This window comes from Quercus suber, unplaced genomic scaffold (assembly GCF_002906115.3).
Source record: "Quercus suber isolate HL8 unplaced genomic scaffold, Cork oak 2.0 scaffold_396, whole genome shotgun sequence".
In the NCBI taxonomy this organism is placed as follows: Eukaryota; Viridiplantae; Streptophyta; class Magnoliopsida; order Fagales; family Fagaceae; genus Quercus; species Quercus suber.
Window position 1 is genome coordinate 151,516 of NW_027069848.1, and position 23,661 is coordinate 175,176.

The 23,661-nt window shown below is 33.8% G+C and overlaps 3 protein-coding genes across 3 annotated transcripts; 2 read left to right on the forward strand and 1 right to left on the reverse strand.

The window, feature by feature from the left end:
• Positions 1-4,611: 4,611 nt before the first annotated feature.
• Positions 4,612-6,567, forward strand: LOC112032449 (uncharacterized). The gene is made up of 4 exons (XM_024065207.2): positions 4,612-5,276; positions 5,388-5,464; positions 5,632-6,108; positions 6,456-6,567. Exons 1-4 carry the CDS (start codon positions 5,193-5,195, stop codon positions 6,565-6,567), a joined length of 750 nt encoding a protein of 249 aa, XP_023920975.2. The 5' UTR covers positions 4,612-5,192.
• Positions 6,568-8,932: 2,365 nt separating this feature from the next.
• LOC112032448 (protein JASON) lies at positions 8,933-11,018 on the forward strand. The gene is made up of 4 exons (XM_024065206.2): positions 8,933-9,232; positions 9,346-9,422; positions 9,590-10,688; positions 10,768-11,018. Exons 1-4 carry the CDS (start codon positions 9,149-9,151, stop codon positions 10,858-10,860), a joined length of 1,353 nt encoding a protein of 450 aa, XP_023920974.2. The 5' UTR covers positions 8,933-9,148; the 3' UTR covers positions 10,861-11,018.
• Positions 11,019-12,217: 1,199 nt separating this feature from the next.
• Positions 12,218-14,692, reverse strand: LOC112032436 (G-type lectin S-receptor-like serine/threonine-protein kinase LECRK1; the record flags this gene model as incomplete). The annotated part of the gene is made up of 1 exon (XM_024065197.2): positions 12,218-14,692. A coding segment is annotated over one exon (2,364 nt), but the record flags the coding sequence as incomplete, so codon positions are not given.
• Between the last annotated feature and the right edge of the window lie 8,969 nt (positions 14,693-23,661).

The following is a 23,661-nucleotide window of genomic DNA, read 5'->3' on the forward strand; positions in this document are numbered from 1 at the left end:
TGGGCTTGGGGAGAAAACACCCGGGCCCCACCACTTATTTTCCTTTCCCTCCTCTTAACCAAACGACCACTTAAAATGCTATCTTTCCACTTTTCTCTCATAAATTCTCCATCCTTCTTAGAATCTCTCAAAACAAACACGCCCTAAGGAAAATAAAGAATATATAAACTAGAGTTGAGTTTGGCATTAGTTTTTAGCTTTCAACTTTTATGTACAACTTTTTAAAACCTCATTTTTTTCCTGCATTTTCTCACTTTTTCAAAAATTTTCAAGGTACAAGTATACTTTAGTACACTTCAATCAAAAATTTTTTAGCAAAAAACCAAATAAGCTGTCCTAAATGGACACTAGGAAGAGTTTCATTAGATATAGATTTCTTTTAAATAGTACTTTGAAAGCATGCCCAAGGAGCAAGCATCCATCCAATCTTCGCTTATAGACATCAAATGGCTTATTTCCAATTGTTAACTACTTATATCTAACAAGTTAGTAGCCTACCTCGGTTGAATGTTGGGAAAAAAAAACTATGCTTATCCTTATAATAAAGAAAAAAACTCCATATTAAACCGATTCACCCACTAATGCTACTATGAGTATAGAAGAAGATCTATTAACATGCATGGCTGCCTATACAACAAGCTGCCTTTGACCTTTGTGCCATGTCCACAAAATAAAAACCAATAAAAACTTTTCAACTTAACTGTTATGAAAATGTTGTGAAATTTTTTTGCATATACAATATCACTCTCTACAAAATAGCTGCAATTTGGTATAAGCACTTGGAAATTAAACAAAATATCCACTTGGTGCAGGCACTAGTCCAACTTGTTTGATATTGTGTATGATTTTTCAAACAAAACAAATCAATACTTATAATTTTATAATGTAATCAATTGACTTTTTATATAGAGTCCTTTTAAGTTCAAAACATAGTTATCTAGGGTGGCATATAGCATTTGAATTAATGACATGGAATATCCTTTCCATTTAATTAAAATTGATCCATTTCTTGGTTCATATTAGATATAACAAGTTTAATGGTGCATTCAATGTCACATTAGATATAAGAAATAAAATTGATTGGATTCTATTCCAAATAACATATATATGTTATAATAGGTTGAGTTTGAAGTTTTACTCAATATATATATATATATATTTCTTGCACCAACGTAATGTAAAAGGTTTGTCCAAATGTTTGAAAAATGAATTTCAATTTGAATTATTATTTTAGGTTAAATCATCAACTCTCCAATTGAGCAAGTGAGAAATATAAATTTCTGTTAACTCTCTAATAGACTCTCCATGGGTTTTGAGGTATAGGCATAAAGTGTCCATAACTCTTATACTTCACATACATTTCAAATAAACAATGAAGTAGAAGCATCGTAACTAAGCTAATGGTGGCCAACATTCCTACAAAAATAGTAAAAATTCTTGGTACAAAGTTTGAGTTATCAATGAATCTTGGACCTATCAATTTTAGAATTTTCATATTCGATTTGACCTATAGACGAATTTGTAAGCATGTTTCATGTCAACTATTAAAGCAAGGAGATGGAGGCATATGCAAGAAAGAGATACTATGCCCATTGACATTTGACATTTTGAATTGATTTGATCAAGTCAAAGTTAACATATTATAGTACTAGGTTTGTTTTTCAAAACATTTTTATAAAAAAAAAAATGCTAAATTACTTTTATTTCTACTCATCCATATATATAAACCAAGTTAATAATTTATTATTATTATTATTTTTTTTTTTATAAACAAAGAAACCACTACATTTATAATATAACTATATACATAACATAAACATAAATAAAATAATAAATAAATACAAACTAACCATTGGCATTACATATTCTCCGTGCCATGGATTTGCTGTCTCTCTTATATAATACATACACTTTAGTTCAATTTAATTGATAGTTGTAAATGCTTGGGAAAGAAGGACGTGGTGAAAGATAAAGATGCATGCCAAACTGTGGACATTAGGCTTTTCTCGTTTTTCCTTTTTCTAGTTTCCACATTGAAGTTTAGTAATGTGTGATGTGCCAGACTTAGCCTTGTCAAACTTGAAACAGTCACTTCTAATCGCGATAAATCATAGGTTGCATTTTATAGTTTAAAAAAAAAAAAAATTTTATTATTCTTTCCTCCAAAAATGAAATGTTTCAGCCCACTTTCGGGTTTGCCTTTGAAGTTTGATAATCGATGCTGGGTAGTACTGTAGTAGTGTTTGAGGTATGAAGGTAAGTAATAACCAGGTAATAATAAGAAATAAATAATTGTACTTGACTTTTTTTTTTTTTGATTTGAGGAAGAACTTGATAATTCTACACGTACAGCCTTAACTGGATAATGACACATGGGAGAGTCATTAAAGTGGTAGGATTGCCTTTAAGTTGAGAGGAAGAAACGCAATCTTTGGATCGGGGCCATTGAATAATTGATTAAATGGCTTTTGGGCAAATTATGACAGCTTGAATCTAGCAGAAGGGAGGAGATCACTACTCACTAGGGGATGGGATAAGCCTACTCCAGCGTTTACCCTGAATTCGAGGGCCTGGGCTTTTACCCCAAGCAACAATTGAGATTGGTGGAAAAAAAAAATTAATCCAAAATAATTTAATTTTAAAGTTAGGTAATAGCTAATAGGGTTTTACTTAAGGAAGTCAATACCATACCGGAGGCTGTACCAGTTTGATCAGCGGTACGATATATTTCGGGTACTGGTTAAGACCGGTGTACCGTTTCAAATTTACCGCTATTTTTTTACTATTTTATACAATATACAAAGTTATAATGATATTTTTTGATAAACATTTAGTTATAATGATTATTTTATTGGTATGTTTAATGTTTTATGTAATACTTTAGAATAAATAAAGAGAGGTTTTTTTTTTTTTTTGAGAAAAAAAAAGTAAATAAAGAATACTCTTCAAGAAATTATATAGAAAACTATCTACTTTTTACTCTAAATTCTGAATCAACAAAAATAAAAATATAAAATTCTCAACTCATTAAAATCAAATGTCTACTCGCTATCACATCAGCTAGTTCAAGTCTCAGCATTGGCTTTTTTAAATTAAAGGTAATTTAAATAAATAATGAAAGAAGCCAACTCATTTCCCACTAAAATTTATGGTTTCCAAGCAAAATCTGATACAGTTTTCTAAGCAATCTAATAAACTCATTTCCAGTCCTTTATTACTTTGTCTTCCCAACCCACTTCTCAATTTTCGTCTCTTCCTCTCCCCATTTCTCTGTCTGTGTCTTCCCCAGATCCTCAAAAAATTTGTAACAACAAAGGCTCCCTTGTACAGTTTCGGTCTTTTAGTTTCAAAAAAAAAAAAAAAAAAGGTTCGGTCTTTCATTCACTCTTACCTCTCTCTCTCCCAAAAGTGGAATTTCTGGTTTTGTAAGTTTAAAAAACCGGAGTGTTCACCGGTTACCTTTTGCATTTTTCTCCTTCTCTCTGCTGGGTGTTCTTGGCTTACTCAAATTTGCATTTTATGTTTCAGTTCGGTAGCCATTTATCGATCGAAACAGTTGGATTTTGTCGGTACGGCCGGTACGACCGGTATTTTTTTTGGTACGAAACAAGAGGTGTACCTGTACCGATACACTGGCCAGTATGGTATATACACTTCCTTGGTTTTACTTAGAATTATTCTTATAACTAATAAGTCACTTAATAGTTTGGCAATATATTTTAATTAAATGTAAAATATCTTACTAATTAATAAGTTTTAAATACAATTAACAATAGTACTATAATCACTTGTCACAAAAAGAAGATAGTGGCTTTTTTTTTTGAGAAAAAAAAGGAGACTCGTGTTTAGCAGTCATTGTCCCACGCCCCATAGCACATTTGGATAAGCTCATGGGTACTACTAGCTCGAACTAAAACTTGGAGGCCTCGAACTCACACACACCCCAGACTCTATTGGTTTCTGGGACTTACCAGAAATTGCAATTACAGTCTTTATGAGAACTCGAACCTAGGATGTGGTGAAGCCTCAGCAGTCACCTAAATCCAAGTAGTTAATTAACCGTAGTTAATGAATTTTTTTTTAATATATATTTGGATAGATTATTTTTTTTCTTTCATTTAATGTGTGAGATTAAGAGAATTATTTATATGTTTCTATTATTTAAACTTTTATGTATATAGATAAATATTTGAAAATGTATACATAAAATTATAGCATCAAACATAAATTGATAAGTTAATGTATACATGTAATTGTCCTACATTACTTAAGAGATTATGTTGTTCGTATTATAATTTGCCATATCCTTTCTTAAAAGTTACCATGATTTTTTAGTAAAGTTTATTATGCGCCTTTGTGTTATAACCACATTTACTCTCCCTTGGACAAAATTGATTTAGTATTGTTTTAAAGACATTATTTTTTTTTAAACAATTAAGAATTTTTTCAACCAATATTCTTTCATACTTGTAAAGACTTTTGACTGATTTTTTTAGCCCAATATTATTTCATACTTTGATTTTTTGTTGTTGAAAACTTCATATTTCGATTTAAAATTCTACACAATTTGATTATGAGATTTTATTGATAGTACATCAAGGTTCTAATGAGTATAATAGTAATAACATTTCTGTGAAGTGTAGCAAAGTGCACGTACCACCGATAAAATTCTAACACGATGGCACCCACCCCTCCTTTGTCTTCTATGTCATGGGTTCGATCAAATTGTCCCTCTAAATAATTTTTTGAATGTGAGATTATCTCGAATTTAGTAAAAACTAATATAACACTCTCCCTCACCTCGAAAAGAAAGAAAGAGAAAAGAGGTGTACTAATTAGGCCATTTTCTCCCCTACCTTGGTTAGGCCCAATTTCCATTTTTTGTCAAACCAATTGGGCCGAAGCAAAGTAACATTCATTTTCTTGAACTCAGCAGCAGACCGGTCAAAGTAAAAACCCACACACTGACCCAACCACAAATCTTGTTGCTTAATAAATGAAGCCAAAAAAACGGTACTTTTTAGTTTTTAAATGAACCGAGTCTCAACGGTCATATTCTCATCCCTCAGAATCTTCAAATTTTCATGACCGTTTTTGTCCTTCCCCTTCTTTTCTCTCAATACCCTCTCTCTCTCTCTCACACTTTCCAAACAAAGTCACTTTATGCAAGTCAATAGTATCAGTGGCTAATTATGGTGTGCTTTCTAGCTTGTTTTGGTACTTGTAAGCGTCAAAAGCATCGAAATTTGGCCAGCCTAACTCCCTCTACAGACCAGGTTAAGCCCACATCCATGCTAGATCTTTCATGGGAATTTTCAGTTTTTATCAATTTTGCTGTTTCTGATACATTTTTTTTTTTTGCTTTTACTTCTATGAAAATTTCTTAGAGTACTCATGGGGTCGCTACTGAACCACCAAAACAAGACGACATTGAAGAACCCATTAGCCTAATCAGTGAATCAAAGTATGTTTCCCATTTGATAGAATCCAGAATCATGAAATTTTGTTTTAGTGGATTTTCTTAATTCATTTGTAATTCTAGGTTCGTGTTATTTGTTTAACCGAGTTCCTTAATTGTTAGTTTATTTATGCATATTTATCTATATTTAATTCATCTATAAATTCAATCAGAGTCCGACTTGAAGAGCCAACAAATTGCGGTGATAGAAAGAAAGTTACCTTTGATCTGAATGTCAAAACCTGTGAGAAGTTTTTTACCAAGGAGGTTATCAATACTTTGATTGAAAGCAATGAGAAGAAAGAGAGAGAAAAGAAAGAAGAAAAAGATGTAGAAAGCAAATCATTTTCGCATTTGATTGCTTCAGACAAATTATCCTATCCAACAAACCATAGATACCAAAATTGCCCAGATTGTGAAGATGAATATGAAGATATAGACTTAGTAGAAAGTGACTTTGCTGATGATGAGGAGGATGAGGGTGGTGATAATCAAACATCTGTGCAAGAAGAGTCCTCTGAGTCATTGTTTTCTTTATCCATTGATTCTAGAAAACATGTCAGTGCAAATGAAACAGGCGAAAAGGAGGTTAATAGTCCGATGCCGGCTCATGCTTCATCAGACAAGGAGCTACTTTTAGTTTTAATCTTGTGGGTTGTATTTTATTTATGAACATCATGTTTTAGTTATTAAATTTGGTATATGTTTATATAATGTGAAAAATTATGCTTAGCAATATATTAAAAATATAAATAAAAATATTTTTAATAATTTTTTAATCGCCGAGTTCCGCCGCACCCGCACCCACCTTTTTCAAAAATTGCCGAGTCCCGCACCCGCACCCGAATCTCGAAACGCACCCATGCTTCCTAGATAATGACACATGGGAGAGTCATTAAAGTGGTAGGATTGCCTTTAAGTTGAGAGGAAGAAACGCAATCTTTGGATCAGGGCCATTGAATAATTGATTAAATGGCTTTTGGGCAAATTATGACAGCTTGAATCTAGCAGAAGGGAGGAGATCACTACTCACTAGGGGATGGGATAAGCCTACTCTAGCGTTTACCCTGAATTCGAGGGCCTGGGCTTTTACCCCAAGCAACAATTGAGATTGGTGGAAAAAAAAAATTAATCCAAAATAATTTAATTTTAAAGTTAGGTAATAGCTAATAGGGTTTTACTTAAGGAAGTCAATACCGTACCGGAAGCTGTACCGGTTTGACCAGCGGTACGATATATTTCGGGTACTGGTCAAGACCGGTGTACCGTTTCGAATTTACCGCTATTTTTTACTATTTTATACAATATACAAAGTTATAATGATATTTTTTGATAAACATTTAGTTATAATGATTATTTTATTGGTATGTTTAATGTTTTATGTAATACTTTAGAATAAATAAAGAGAGGTTTTTTTTTTTTGAGAAAAAAAAAGTAAATAAAGAATACTCTTCAAGAAATTATATAGAAAACTATCTACTTTTTACTCTAAATTTTGAATCAACAAAAATAAAAATATAAAATTCTCAACTCATTAAAATCAAATGTCTACTCGCTATCGCATCAGCTAGTTCAAGTCTCAGCATTGGCTTTTTTAAATTAAAGGTAATTTAAATAAATAATGAAAGAAGCCAACTCATTTCCCACTAAAATTTATGGTTTCCAAGCAAAATTTGATACAGTTTTCTAAGCAATCTAATAAACTCATTTCCAGTCCTTTATTACTTTGTCTTCTCAACCCACTTCTCAATTTTCATCTCTTCCTCTCCCCATTTCTCTGTCTGTGTCTTCCCCAGATCCTCAAAAAATCTATTACAACAGAGGCTCCCTTGTACAGTTTCGGTCTTTTAGTTTCAAAAAAAAAAAAAAAAAAGGTTCGGTCTTTCATTCACTCTTACCTCTCTCTCTCCCAAAAGTGGAATTTCTGGTTTTGTAAGTTTAAAAAACCGGAGTGTTCACCGGTTACCTTTTGCATTTTTCTCCTTCTCTCTGCTGGGTGTTCTTGGCTTACTCAAATTTGCATTTCATGTTTCAGTTCGGTAGCCATTTATCGGCCGAAATAGTTGGATTTCGTCGGTACGACCGGTATTTTTTTCGGTACGAAACAGGAGGTGTACCTGTACCGATGCACTGGCCAGTATGGTATGTACACTTCCTTGGTTTTACTTAGAATTATTCTTATAACTAATAAGTCACTTAATAGTTTGGCAATATATTTTAATTAAATGTAAAATATCTTACTAATTAATAAGTTTTAAATACAATTAACAATAGTACTATAATCACTTGTCACAAAAAGAAGATAGTGGCTTTTTTTTTTTTGAGAAAAAAAAGGAGACTCGTGTTTAGCAGTCATTGTCCCACGCCCCATAGCACATTTGGATAAGCTCATGGGTACTACTAGCTCGAACTGAAACTTGGAGGCCTCGAACTCACACACACCCCAGGCTCTATTGGTTTCTGAGACTTACCAGAAATTGCAATTACAGTCTTTCTGAGAACTCGAACCTAGGATGTGGTGAAGCCTCAGCAGTCACCTAAATCCAAGTAGTTAATTAACCGTAGTTAATGAATTTTTTTTAATATATATTTGGATAGATTTTTTTTTCTTCTTTCATTTAATGTGTGAGATTAAGAGAATTATTTATATGTTTCTATTATTTAAACTTTTATGTATATAGATAAATATTTGAAAATGTATACATAAAATTATAGCATCAAACATAAATTGATAAGTTAATGTATACATATAATTGTCCTACATTACTTAAGATTATGTTGTTCGTATTATAATTTGCCATACCCTTTCTTAAAAGTTACCATGATTTTTTTAGTAAAGTTTATTATGCGCCTTTGTGTTATAACCACATTTACTCTCCCTTGGACAAAATTGATTTAGAATTGTTTTAAAGACATTATTTTTTTTTAAACAATTAAGAATTTTTTCAACCAATATTCTTTCATACTTGTAAAGACTTTTGACTGATTTTTTTAGCCCAATATTATTTCATACTTTGATTTTTTGTTGTTGAAAACTTCATACTTCGATTTAAAATTCTACACAATTTGATTATGAGATTTTATCGATAGTACATCAAGGTTCTAATGAGTATAATAGTAATAACATTTCTGTGAAGTGTAGTAAAGTGCACGTACCACCGATAAAATTCTAACACGATGGCACCCACCCCTCCTTTGTCTTCTATGTCATGGGTTCGATCAAATTGTCCTCTAAATAATTTTTTGAATGTGAGATTATCTCGAATTTAGTAAAAACTAATATAACACTCTCCCTCACCTCGAAAAGAAAGAAAGAGAAAAGAGGTGTACTAATTAGGCCATTTTCTCCCCTACCTTGGTTAGGCCCAATTTCCATTTTTTGTCAAACCAATTGGGCCGAAGCAAAGTAACATTCATTTTCTTGAACTCAGCAGCAGACCGGTCGAAGTAAAAACCCACACACTGACCCAACGACAAATCTTGTTGCTTAATAAATGAAGCCAAAAAAACGGTACTTTTTAGTTTTTAAATGAACCGAGTCTCAACGGTCATATTCTCATCCCTCAGAATCTTCAAATTTTCAGGACCGTTTTTGTCCTTCCCCTTCTTTTCTCTCAATACCCTCTCTCTCTCTCTCACACTTTCCAAACAAAGTCACTTTATGCAAGTCAATAGTATCAGTGGCTAATTATGGTGTGCTTTCTAGCTTGTTTTGGTACTTGTAAGCGTCAAAAGCATCGAAATTTGGCCAGCCTAACTCCCTCTACAGACCAGGTTAAGCCCACATCCATGCTAGATCTTTCATGGGAATTTTCAGTTTTTATCAATTTTGCTGTTTCTGATACATTTTTTTTTTTTTTGCTTTTACTTCTATGAAAATTTCTTAGAGTACTCATGGGGTCGCTACTGAACCACCAAAACAAGACGACATTGAAGAACCCATTAGCCTAATCAGTGAATCAAAGTATGTTTCCCATTTGATAGAATCCAGAATCATGAAATTTTGTTTTAGTGGATTTTCTCAATTCATTTGTAATTCTGGGTTCGTGTTATTTGTTTAACCGAGTTCCTTAATTGTTAGTTTATTTATGCATATTTATCTATATTTAATTCATCTATAAATTCAATCAGAGTCCGACTTGAAGAGCCAACAAATTGCGGTGATAGAAAGAAAGTTACCTTTGATCTGAATGTCAAAACCTGTGAGAAGTTTTTTACCAAGGAGGTTATCAATACTTTGATTGAAAGCAATGAGAAGAAAGAGAGAGAAAAGAAAGAAGAAAAAGCTGTAGAAAGCAAATCATTTTCGCATTTGATTGCTTCAGACAAATTATCCTATCCAACAAACCATAGATACCAAAATTGCCCAGATTGTGAAGATGAATATGAAGATATAGACTTAGTAGAAAGTGACTTTGCTGATGATGAGGAGGATGAGGGTGGTGATAATCAAACATCTGTGCAAGAAGAGTCCTCTGAGTCATTGTTTTCTTTATCCATTGATTCTAGAAAACATGTCAGTGCAAATGAAACAGGCGAAAAGGAGGTTAATAGTCCGATGCCGGCTCATGCTTCATCAGACAAGGAGCTTAAGACAATTGGGTTGAGCCCAATTGCTCGAGATAGGAGTCAATATGTTCATTCTGTGTTGAACCCAATTGAAAATCTTACTCAATGGAAGGCGGCCCAAGCAAAAGCACTCACTCCTATAAAGTATCAAGAGAAGGAGAACATCAATTTAGAGCCATATTTCAATATAGCAACTAGTCCAGAGAAGGAGAACATCAATTTAGAGCCACATTTCAATAGAGAAACTAGTCCAGAGCCTAGTTTCAAGCAGTCGAAGTGCAATTTGAAACCAGAGTTCAATGACCTGAAGTCTGCAGAACAAGAAGTTGCAGTTGACACCAGCCTTTCCAGCTGGTTGGTTGAATCCAAAACCACACCCAAGTCAAGCAATAGCACTAATTCTGTTAGGAATGCACCATCTGAGAAACTGAATTCACCAAGAAGTCATGAGGATAGGCCAATTCTAGGAGCATTAACCATTGAAGAGCTCAGACAGTATTCTGCATCCGTGTCTTCAAGACGGTCAAGAAGCCGAAGTCCTGATGATACACCAATCATAGGTACTGTTGGTAGTTACTGGAGTCATACTGGGCAGACCATGGATTCAGGCTTAGGCTCTTCTGGCAGAGGATTTACAAACACAGGAAGCAAGAAAAGAGAGGTACTTGTGTAGTGAGGCACATAGGTAATGAGTACACTAATCAATTTTAATACTGATAGAATATTTTTTGGTTATGCAGGATGAGAGAATGAAGTGGAATTCTATTCCATTTGAAGAAAGATTGGAGAGGGTTTTGGAGAGAGGTACTGCTGAAGTGCAGCATGTCTTTTAAAAGATGGTTTGGGAAAAAGGTGCTTCTCTTTGAGTAGTTGGTTGATATTCTCTTGAATATGTATTGTTTATATGTATGTGGTCCTACTTATTTATATTGTCTTGCAAATGTGTACTTATGTGATGATTAATGAAAGATGCAAAAATCTTTTTTTATTATTATCATTAATCCTTTTATTTTCTCCATTTGGACCAGTTCAAAAGTAATACATATGTGGGGAAACAATTAAGTGGAGAGTGCCAGGGACTTGGAGACTAGCGATTTAACAAATTAACACTTGAGACAGAAAGCATGTCTTTTAAAAGATGGTTTGGGAAAAAGGTGCTTCTCTTTGAGTAGTTGGTTGATATTCTCTTGAATATGTATTGTTTATATGTATGTGGTCCTACTTATTTATATTGTCTTGCAAATGTGTACTTATGTGATGATTAATGAAAGATGCAAAAATCTTTTTTTATTATTATCATTAATCCTTTTATTTTCTCCATTTGGACCAGTTCAAAAGTAATACATATGTGGGGAAACAATTAAGTGGAGAGTGCCAGGGACTTGGAGACTAGCGATTTAACAAATTAACACTTGAGACAGATGCATTTTTTTTTCACTTACTAATGACACCTTGGTGACACACTCCACTCTGAGTCTCTGATTGACTGAAAACTCACACCAAAGCTACACACGCATAAGAAATATGCTCACAGAAACCTCACCACCACACACTTGTTCCCATCACCACATAAAAAAGTGTCTTTTACACGCAACTTGGTTACATGGGGACACTTGCTTTATGAAAGGGCCAAGGCTTCCTCACATAATATGCTTGTGTCAGTTGTTTTACTGGCTTAGCTGCAATCCTATTAATGCTTTATCCTCTCTTCAATATTTGTGTTTGTCATTTCCTGGAGGCAAGAGATCATGATTCTCATAAGCCATAATAGACATCCCTGATTCTATGCTATGCCATGAGCTTTTCGAGTTTGCTTCCAAGTCTTCCGTTTCCACATTCGAGTGTCAAATAAGATACTTCATACTGTTGCAAAGGAAAACAAATAGTGCATTATCAATAACGTTCCCCTATTCAATCGCATGGTATACCTAGGTCTTATTGGTTTGAGGTATGATGTAAACCCGAAGGTCTCATATTCAATTGACCACATTATTGATATTGGGTTTTTTGGGATGTCTCATGGGCAGGGGAGTAAAATATTTTAGCCAAAGGATGGGACACCCTTTTCTTATATCAAAAGGGGAAAAAAAAAAGTCCTTAGAAAAGATAAAGATTACAACTGTTTATGATTTATTGGTCAACTCAAGCCATACGTTTTAATTTAATTGGGACGCTTAAGGAACTGTACTAACAAGGAAAACCATATGTTGGCATCAATTACAAGACTATTTATTGCGAATTTCTTCCAAACCCTTACATTTTTGGGTTTGGAGACGGATACTCATACAAGTACAGAACCATTTATAGGGTAGTAACAAAGGAATTTGGACTTGGAGGAATTGGAACATGTATAATTCCTTCTAGCATATGCAGAACATTCTTCATGGAAGGACGGAGAGATGGCTCATAAAGAGTGCACCAGAGTCCCACTTTAACCATTCTTTCCAGTTGTTTTTTGTTAACCTCTTCATCAGTCACTAGTTGATCTAAGTCACCAGCTTCAAAGCAATGGTTTGCCCAATCTTCAAGAATAGCTTTCTCTTCAGGAAGATCCAAGTCCACACATTTTCTACCACAAATCAGCTCGAGCAACACAATCCCAAAGCTGTAGACATCTACTTTGACGGTCACGGGCTGCTTCCGATGCCACTCTGGTGCAACATACCCCTTAGTCCCTCGAATGCCAGTAAAGGTTTTGGTTTGGTCTGGCTTTAGAAGCTTTGCCAATCCGAAGTCAGAGATTTTTGCATGCTTATATTCATCCATGAGAATGTTATGAGGCTTTATATCACAATGAATGATCTGTGGCTCACACTCTTCATGGAGATAAAGAATTCCTCTTGCTATGTCACGAGCAATTTCCATTCTATCATCCCAACAAGGTTGTTTTTCAGGTGTGAAAAGTATATTTGCAAGTGAACCATTGCTCATGTACTCATATACCAAAAGTCTTTTTTCTCCGTCATAGCAATACCCGAGTAGATGGAGAAGGTTTTTGTGGTGTGTTCTCCCTATAACTTTCATCTCAGTTTCAAACTCTCTTTCCCCTTCAGCCAACACTTTCTCTAGTCTTTTGACAGCTACAACCTTCTGACCATTCTGTATTGTTCCTTTGAAAACAGTCCCGAATGCTCCTCTACCCAACTCTTCCTTGAAACCATCAGTCATTGACTCAAGATCTGAATAGGTAAATGATTGTGGAGCAACATCCTCACTAAATCCAATACATCCATTATTGGAAGTCCTTGTATATGCCCTGCCACGATTTTTGTAAATATGGTTTCTGTATATCGCAGTTCCAAAAATCACAAACATAAAGATTCCAAAAACAACAAATGAGATGCTGATAATAAGGATGTCCTTTCGAAGCTTTTTTTCGCTTCCCATTTGTGCAATTCTAATTTGGGTGGATGTACTGGTTGTAATTATACCCACCTTGACAAATGCTATGTTTGTATCCGTTAGCGACCTTCTTCCATATCTCAATGGCAATTTTTGCTTTCTGCACTCCCCAGCATTGAACATGACAACTTCGCAGTTACAATCCTCCAAACATGCTGCTTTACAGTCCTCTTTGCTTATTGACAACAGATGGGAAAAATAATTTTCTTCCCATTCGGTATCAAGAAATTCTTCCATGGTGTATTTTAAACTTCCATCTCTGCTTTTGCAACTTCCTACAGAAAAATTCCCTTCGCAGCCTGAGCTCTGATTCCCCTGGTTGATAGCTGCAAATCCCGGAAGACATTTGCAATCAGCTTGTTGATCATTTATAACACAAAATGCGTTGAGGCCACATAGCCCCTTAGGAAGACACATATCATTTGTAGATGACCATAAGACTGACAAATTACCATTCTGATGTAAATTGTATGAGTATAGTCTCAGGATCCCATCGGCATCAAGTCTCATAAGGTAGACTATATCTTTGGTTGGAGATACTCCTTGGGTCAGATTGGTAAGGTATGTGCCAGTGGAATTTAGTAGGTAGAGTTGGCCATTGACATCAAGACATAGTGTCACGTTATCTCCATCTCTATATGTCTGAGAACTCCAATAAGCATATTGTTGCACGTCTGTGGTTCCTACTGGATACTGCACAAGGTTTCCATCTTCTTGCATTGCAAGACGGAATAATCCGGTTGACTTGTCATATTCTGAAATGCTAGAAAATAATTCTTTTCCTGTTGGGAGATGCTGACCCTGTAAGATTGTATCAGTTGGATAATCAAAGGTTTGCCATACTATCTCTTTAGAATTAAAGAGAACAAAGTTTCCAGAATCGAGCATCGATGCTGATGTTGCACCTCCAGGACTAGCAATGCTTGTCTCTTTGCCTTGTGCTGATTGCAGGACAAGCCTACCATCATTAGTGAAATTCAATGTGACATCACCGGTTGCTGGAGGATCGTCTCGATTGGCTGTCCACAATACTGTCTTTTGAGGAATCCCAGCAAGGAAAACTCCTACAGCATAGCCATTGGCTTGCTGGTAGAATCCAAAGGCATATAAACCTGAATGTGACAACCAAGAAGAGTTGGTGGTGGGTGATAAAGAAGAGCCCAAATTTATAGTAGATTGCCTTTGTTGAGCTTCAGCATTGCAAATTGTTAAGAGAAGAAGAAAAATTAAGATTGCAGCCATAAAAAGATGAATTTTTGTCTTTTTTTTTGGGGGTCAGTTTGTGTTTAAAATTACTTAGGGTGTCAAGGAAGCACTCTGAACTATATTTAAAGCCTATGAAGCAAACAATGACTCGAGTATGGGAATAGCCTGCCAATTTTTTTATTCAATCTCTCATAGGCTAACCCCTGCAACACGCTCCAATTTGAGTGCGCCCAATAAACATTTCATATTCGAACTTCACCTTTTTTTTTTTGGAGAATGAATTCTAACTTCACTTGGTTTTTGAAAAAGTTCATCCCACTTCAAAAGAAAATTATTTTAGGTACGACTCTATTATTTGTGATATAAAAGAAATATCACATTATTCAAATCAATATTATAAACTTGGATGTGTTTCACTTTATATTCCACCAATCATAACTTATTATTTTTTTTTCTATGTAAAGTAGCCAAAGTTTAGAAGGGTAGAAAAAAAAAAAAAATCAAACACATGACATACTATAATTGATGAAGTATAAAGTGGAGTACAAAAAATAGAACAAATAATATTTATTAAAGTCTAATCATTTTAAACTTTTAGAAGCATGTAAGGTATAAGTAAGGTATAAGAAAAAAAATGTAATTTAACCCCAGTGGATTTTCAAAATTGTATCCATTAAAAAAAAAGGCATATAACATTATTTAGAGTTATATTAGGTGGAACTCAAACCCAATAATACACACACACACATCACTTGAAATATATTTTGGATTATGACTTAATTTGTTTAGATATTATACCCATAGAGGAATATTTCGTTAGTAAAGTATTGGTGTGAGAGGAAATAGACTTATTTATTCATTTACACGTATAATACATAAAATTAAAATGCAAAATTTTCAAAAATTGGCCCTGTCAAAACATAGCTCTGCCAGTGCATGGCAATCACACTTAACTAACAAGCCTAAACTTGCCCTAATCACTTTAAAATGGAGAAAGAAAAGTTCATATTTTAGAGTGAAGATTATTTGCTCTCATTCTAAATGATAATTTGTCGATTCTCCCAAAAGGTTAAGCTAGGGCTATCTAAGGGTAAATTGAGGTAAGTTTTGGGGTTAATCTGCCATCTGACTTGATCATGTCGAGTTTGGGGTTGTGCAACCTATTGTTGACTGCAAGGCATATAGGTCATCAACTGCTAGTGACTAACTTATTCGGTGATCAAATCAGTTGAAACCGCCTAAAGGTTTTTTGCGTCAGTGTTTGTTGGCAAAGTTTAGATATTCAGTGAAGGGTCGTGGATTTGATCGCGGTCTCCCCATATTTGACCTCAATCTCTTTAGATTTGATAAAGATCTCACTGGATTTGTGAAAAAGCAAATTTGGAGGAGAAGAATGATAACATGAAGTGGAGAACAATGACTTTGAAGGGTGTTTCGATTGAATTGATTAAAGTTGAGTTGTAGAAGAGTATAATTGCCACTCAAAAACCATTGTTGATTGAATTAGTGATTGGATCAGTCGATTCTTGGTTCTATTCACTCCAGGTCAGATAGTTTTTTTGGGTCTAGGTTTGGATGGATAGCACTAGGTTATGCTATTAGGAAATTGTAAATTTAATAATGTAATTAATGTTGTGACACTCCAACTCAAGTATTGATCCAAAATTTCTTTTAATAGATGGAACCCAACGATGAGATTTATAATTATAAGCTCAAGACCTAATGCTCTGATACCATGATCAAACTATTGTTTATTTTAAAAGTTTAAATCATTTAATTAATACTCTAATGAATCATTATTGAACTATGCAGTCACAGCTAATTTTCTTTTCCAAATAAACACTCTCACATTAAATTTTTTTTTTTTCAACATGTCAATTATGGATGCAAAATGCACTCAAGCTGGTCATTGACTTGCTGTCGATAGTTTTAATATTATGACTAGTCGTCCACTTCAAATGTCTCCCAGCCTTTCAAGTCCTTTTTCTTTTAACTAACCCCCGCACTACGCTGCAATAATATTTGAGAGTGCCTGATAAACATTTTAAATTCGAACATTTGACTTGATTTTGAAAATTTTTTCTCGCACTATGAAACCATTAAGCTTGTTTTAGGTACAACTCCATAATCTCCATAACTGGTGATACAAGAGATATCATTGCATCCAAATACATATTAACTTGTAACAAATAAACGTTTAGTCTCGTGGCCTCCCATTTTCCTATAATATTTTGATGTCCTATTTCTTCCTCCTATCATATCCCTGTAACAATAGAAAAATAAGACTGGAAGAGAGACATCTATCACACACTTGATGGAGATAACATACTGTAAAACGAGGATTACTCTATTGGGTTGTCTAGCTATAATCTCATCTTGCATGAAAGAAAAAAAGAAGCTATAATCTTGTTTGATGATAAATTTTAGAGTACAAAATTTAGTTACAAACTTAGTTGGAGCCTTAGGCTTCAACCCACAATAAGAAGATGACATTTGTTCTTATGTGACTTATTTAACTACATTTAAGTGATTGTATATAATTATTTTAAGTGAGTTATGTGTAACACATGACAGGGGGACATCTTCCTATTGTGGATTGAAACTTAAGAATATAATAAAGTTTGTAGCCAAACTTTATTCAATTCTAGATGATCATCAAGTTATATCATGCTCAGTGGGCCATTTTGAATTACTTGACTATGTAGGATTAGTGTAACAAAGATACTTCTGCCCCTTTGTCTGCGTGTCTTAGAAAAAAAAGACTAAAAGTGTTGGGATTCTTGAAGTTATTCAGAACATAAGTAAGGCTTTCTTAAGCCATCGTAAACGTGGAAGAGAGAGGAGATATTGTTGCTTTGTTGTATGCCAAGGGTTTAGTACCAAATAAGAACTCCAACACATTTGAAGATCCATATATAGTACTGTTTCTGTGGAACTTGCTACATTGACTCCATTGTCAAGTTGCTATTATGGTGTAATTCACAAATAGGATATTCAAGTGTTGAGGATATATATCCATGATAGGAGAGTTCAACATACCGGGTTGAAGATGAATGTGGTCACTTTACTAAGTTCAACTACCGGTAGCAATACTAAGATCATATATTTTATATTGTAAACTTCTATCATATTAATATTGGTGGATTCTATCATTGGAGGGTCAGTGATAAACCCCCCAAAGAGTTTTTCTCGTCATGGTTTCCTTTCACTACCATATTGCATGTCTACTTTATTTTATGCGCTACTTATTTTATTTACTTGCAATATTGGTTATTTTTATTGTTGATAATCAAACATCAATCGAATGCATAGTTGACTTGTATATTCAACTTGGATTAATTTGATTAAAAGCAACCAACATAGGTCTAAAACTTCTTACAATTTCATTTGTTAAAATTATGCTATCTATGAACTTGGATTGAGATCTAGTACAAATACCTAGAGTATTGGATTTTGCATCAAGTGCAATACCATCCAAGGGCAGAGACTTAAAGTTAAAAAAAAGTTAAATTTGAAACTTAGCCATTGGATTTTAGAAAAGTTTCCCCATTGGAGGAGGGAAATAGATTTATGTTATGTTATTTTATTATAATTTTTTTTTCTTTCTTGTGCATGCGTCAGTGATCATCATAAGGGAAAAAATAACTTAAATTTAAGTTTCCTAGTTACCCCTTGAAAAACATTCTTGGAGCCATCTGTTAGGAACCCTTATAGGCATAGAAAAAACAATTGTTGCATTTAGTTAGTTAGTTGGTTGGTTATTAACAATTCCAGGCATGTTCATCACATGTAAAATAAGTTGGAATTATTAATTCACATAAGAATAATAAAACCAATAGGATAAGGCCATGAAGGCCAATAAAATAGTTTATGGTTCTATAAATATATAATTGTAATCACATTCGTTTCATTCAATAATATTACAAATTTTTTCCTTAGTGTATTTTCTCTCTCTTTCTTAATCTTTCTAATGAAGGATGACTACTTCGAATCTAGTCATAATCTTATACAATTCCCACTCATTTCAATATATACACTCCTCATCCATTCCCTTCGAAACTAGTTAGTTGGTTCCTAACACTGCCATTGCATGAGATGAAATTTTCCCAAATACAAAGAACTTATAAATGCTCATAAAGGAAAAACAATACTAAGCACACTCTATCATATAAGTGCATAGTTTAAATTCCACACTGTATTCTCAATCACATTACTACATATTGTCTCATCAACTATTCAAATAATTAATAACAATTTCCTCATGAGGATATACAGCCTCTCTAATCAAGCTCAAACTTGGTGCAATGACATGGATCTCCCTCGACATCATTTGTAGCCCATGACACGAAACATTTCCCCCCTTGAAATCAAAAGCATAATCCAATATAAATACATGCTAAAATAGATGACAAGAAAGCTTTCTATATAACTTTATCATCCAAGTAAAACTTTAACCGTTGTATTTTCCAAAAATACCATAGCCAAGAAGGATTGTCATTGCCAAAGTTCCCTATCAGCAACAAAATAACAAATTTTTCATCTTTATCTTGCCGCCACTTTCCGCAAGTGCATGCATGAATTTCCCTCCAGCTTATGTGACTATCAACAACGACATGCAATATAGTTGCTACAGCCAACAAGGCACCTTATTTTGGCTACAAGTATCCATGACACACAAGGTCGTCACTAAGAGGTCCCTATCTTGATGACAATGGTTGTCGCTAATGGAAATCTTATTTTAGCGACGAATATAATGTATTGTCACTAATATCTTCCTGCTACTTCTCACAGGTTAAAAAAATTCACTCCCTCGTATTAACAACAACAACTTATTATCGACGACATTATAAATAAAAATATTTTTTTGGGGCCTTTAGCAAGGATCATGAATTTTTGTCATCTATGCATATTTGGTCACAAGCGACTCAAATATTTTGGTCACAAACGACCAAAATTTTTGTAGTGACGGTAGTTTTACACAAAATGCAGTTATTGTAGTTTATAAAGGAAATGTGCCAAAATACTAGATGGCAATTGATTTAAGGTCAAATTGATACTAATTTGAAGCATGCATTAAAATATATCACTTTTTGCACGTCTTTTTAGTTTCCACACTGAAGAAAATTGAGTCAGCTAATTCTTTTGTGCTAAACCAATTGCTCCACTAGTAAATCACACTACAAAGCAACATTTACAACCAAAGAAAGACTTAACCGTGTGTTTGGATGAAGAAATTGTTGAATACATAGAAATATATATAAATTATGAGATTTACGTTCTCAATATTTAGTCTCTCTTAAATCACAAATTTCATTGCTATGACATTACACTTTTTTTTTTTTTAATACCAAACACTCTAGTATTGTAAACTTTCTCTGCTTATATATATATATATATATATATATATTTTTTTTTTAATATTTATTTATTTCCATATTACTCTCAATAAACAAAAGTTGCTTCAAGTCGGTGAGCGCGCATTCGGGCAACAGGAAACGAGTGTTAGCAAACCACCGATTATTGTGGCACTAGTTGCCGATGACTCACTTTTGGGCTAACCACAAGCACAAACATGCAAGAGAGGCCAACTTCTGCCCTCCCAAACTCTAGTTTGGAAAACAACGATGCGTGACACTCAGATAAACGTGCCCTCAGCCGAATGGGTCCGGGCTTCCAAAAGAAAAATCTCAAGGCATAGCAAAATCTTCAAAGCTTGTTGCATCAAGTCAAAGGACTTTTGAGGGTGGGACCAAACATAGAACTTAGATCTCATTCTCGTATGTGTCATCTAAAATTGTGACATCAAAGCTAGACTTGGTTTCATGTGGGCACATTTTAATTGGATCATACGCTATCTTCATATCAATGTTATGAGAGTCGATGATTCTGCTTAACCGCCTCCTTATACAGCCATAGAATGTTGCAACCAGACGTTCTTCCCTCTGAGATTACAAACATTGGAGACGATTCAAAGCGAGATGAATCTATCTTTCCGTAGTTGTGACATATTAAAAACTACTATGTCAAACGATGAGGACTAAAATAAGAAAACTAATTGACATGTCTTTTGGACCTAGATTTAAGTTAACTAGTTGCGGACCTGCGCATTGCACGTGTTTATTTTTTTTTATGATCATATTATTATTTGAAATATTTTTGAATGTATTACTACTTAAGCTGCATTATATACGTATAAATAATATACTGTAGGATTCATGATGATAGAAGGTATTGTCTTGGAACTAGATGTGGAAAGGATATAACTATAGTTGGCCTTGTAGTCAGTCCAGAGCTGATCATCCGTCTTCCCAAGTTAGTAAAATTTAATTAACTTAAAATTAGATAGAAAGGATTTTATAAATTCGAAGTTAGCATCATGCTAGGTGAAAACTTTAGAGGACTGTGATTAAGCTGTTGTAAGTGTTTTTAAATAAATATTAATAATAATAATAAAAAGATCTATTCCTTTAAAGATAGAGATTAGTATTATAAATAGGATGAGGAAATTTTATTGTATATGCTATTTGGAAACATAATTTCTACCAAACTCGGTTGGCTAATTTGTACATTTCCAAGTCAATTGAGCACATTTTGCATGTTACATGTAATTCTTCATTTCCATATGGGTAAGGGCATTCACGATCCCAATGACCCACTCCATTTTTCTTGTATGTCGAAAGATTTGTCGATAGTTTTGCAACAATTGTTTTCCATCTAGTTGGTTCAGAATTGATAATAGTAATTGTATTCCTTCATCATATGATTCGCATAACAACGCAATTGTTAGTCCATACTTTGCATTTTTGTCTCCTTCTATGTTTGCTTGAAGAAAAATTTGTTTTCCCACTTTAGTTTGATCTTGTACAAAATATTTGTGAGCTCTGGCCCAAAATAGTACTTGTTTGTTTGCAACCCTAAAGCATTGATGAATGAGTTTTTCTTCATCGTTTCGAAGGAATAATGGATTTTGGAGTAGTCCAGCTAGATTGATGTGGTGAAGAACTTTTTTCCTTTTGGTTAGCCGATTGAATCGCTTGTAGCTATTTTTAAAAAATGAAAAGACATATTAAGAAACTAATGCGATAGAAAAAATGAACTGGTGACAAAACATGACAATAATCATATACTAAGAATTATACATGAACATTATTGTGGGGCCCGTGGGCCTGATAGTCTCGGCCCATCGGATAGCAGGCCCAAGGCCCATGCCGAGGAACACTGACTATTCAAGGCTAAATTGGGGAAAGTCTCTTTTCCCAATCCACGCCGAGGACCACCTCATCCTCGGCCTGACAAGGGTGACTTTCGGGAAAGATAGGCCCAAAGCAAGCTGTCACCCTCGCATTTAATGCATTCACCTAACCCCCTGGCCGCATTAATGGGATATACCCCTTAGCAGGGCAACGTTGATCAGAGTGAACCATTCGAGTACTGATAAGGCCTCTGATGGGACGGACGGCCAGAAGAGAGGCAAATGAATGATCAACAGATGGAATAAGGAGATAGGAAGATGAAGACTATATAAGGAAAGCAAGTAAAGTAAAAAAGGGAGGGGGAAAAAAGAGAAGAAAAAGGCTTCCTCGCCCATGGCCGAGGAGCATCCTCCCAATTGTATAGAAACTCTAAGTATCTTTTTATAAATGAAAGTTCATGCTTGGTGAACGAAGGCCAGCGCCTAAACCTTTAACCCACTCTCTATAAATTTATTGTTTGGGCTGGATTGGGCTGAAAACCCATTCATATTCAGGGTCAATCCAAATTGAGTCCATACAATTATCATCATCACAATTGCAATATTTGATTGATGAAGTTATAAATATTTTTCTTTTAGAAATATAACAATGACTATAGAATTGCACACTGCTTCACAGTAAAAAGTTAATAAAAAGAGAAAATTGAAAGTTGGGATGTATGGATCAACATTGTAATGAGAAAGAAAAAAAAATATATATATATATATATATTTATATATATAGATATATAGATATCTGAATCACACTGATTATGTAACATCATTCATGACATGACTTTGGAATACACCATCTGAGTAATGCAGGAAACTTTAATGTGAAGGGCCATAGCTATAAAAAAAAAAAAAAAAAACTCTGCATCTGTTCAGCCCCTAGGGAGTGTATTTTTTTTTTTTAATTGCAATATTTGATTGATGAAGCTATAAATATTTTTTTTTATAGAAATATAGTGATGACTATAGAATTGCGCACTACTTCATAGTAAAAAGTTAAAAAAAAAAAAAAAAAAAAAGAAGAGAAAATTGAAACTTGGGATATACAGATCAACACTGTAATGAGAAAGAAAAAAAAAATAATATATATATATATACACATATATCCACATCACACTGACTATATAACATCATTCATATCATGACTTTGGAATACACCATTTGTCTAACGTAGGAAATTTTAATGTGAAGGGCCGTAGCCATAAAGAAAAACTCTGCATCTGTTCGGCCCCTAGGGAGTGTATAAATTTTTTTTTTAATTGCAATATTTGATTGATGAAATTATAAATATATATATTTTTTAGAAATATAACAATGACCATAGAATTGTGCACTATGTCATAGTAAAAAGTTAATAAAAAGAGAAAATATAAGATTTCAATATTTTGTGCGACAATTTTGGATGTGGTTGATTGTGATTAGTAGGGAAAGTGTGGCCAGTTCATGTCAAAGTAACAAACATGAGATTTGAATTTAAAGTTGTGTACCTGATTTTGATGTTGCCTAAAAATTTTGGTGATTGTCTTCCAACATTGGAAAATATTTCGAGTAATAAATCTGTCGGTAATTCATGTTGCATGCTCATTTTTGTGATTGTGGAAAGTGTATTTTTATGCTATTTTTGGTTTGTATTTTTTTGTTGTTTTGTTATGTAGTTTATAGTGTTTTGATTGTTGTATGGATAAGTGATTGTTGAATTTATTTGCAATTATTTTTAATTATTTTTTTTGGGTTTGTTTTTTTGAATAGAAGCCTTTCATTTACCCTTCTCTATAAATCTTAA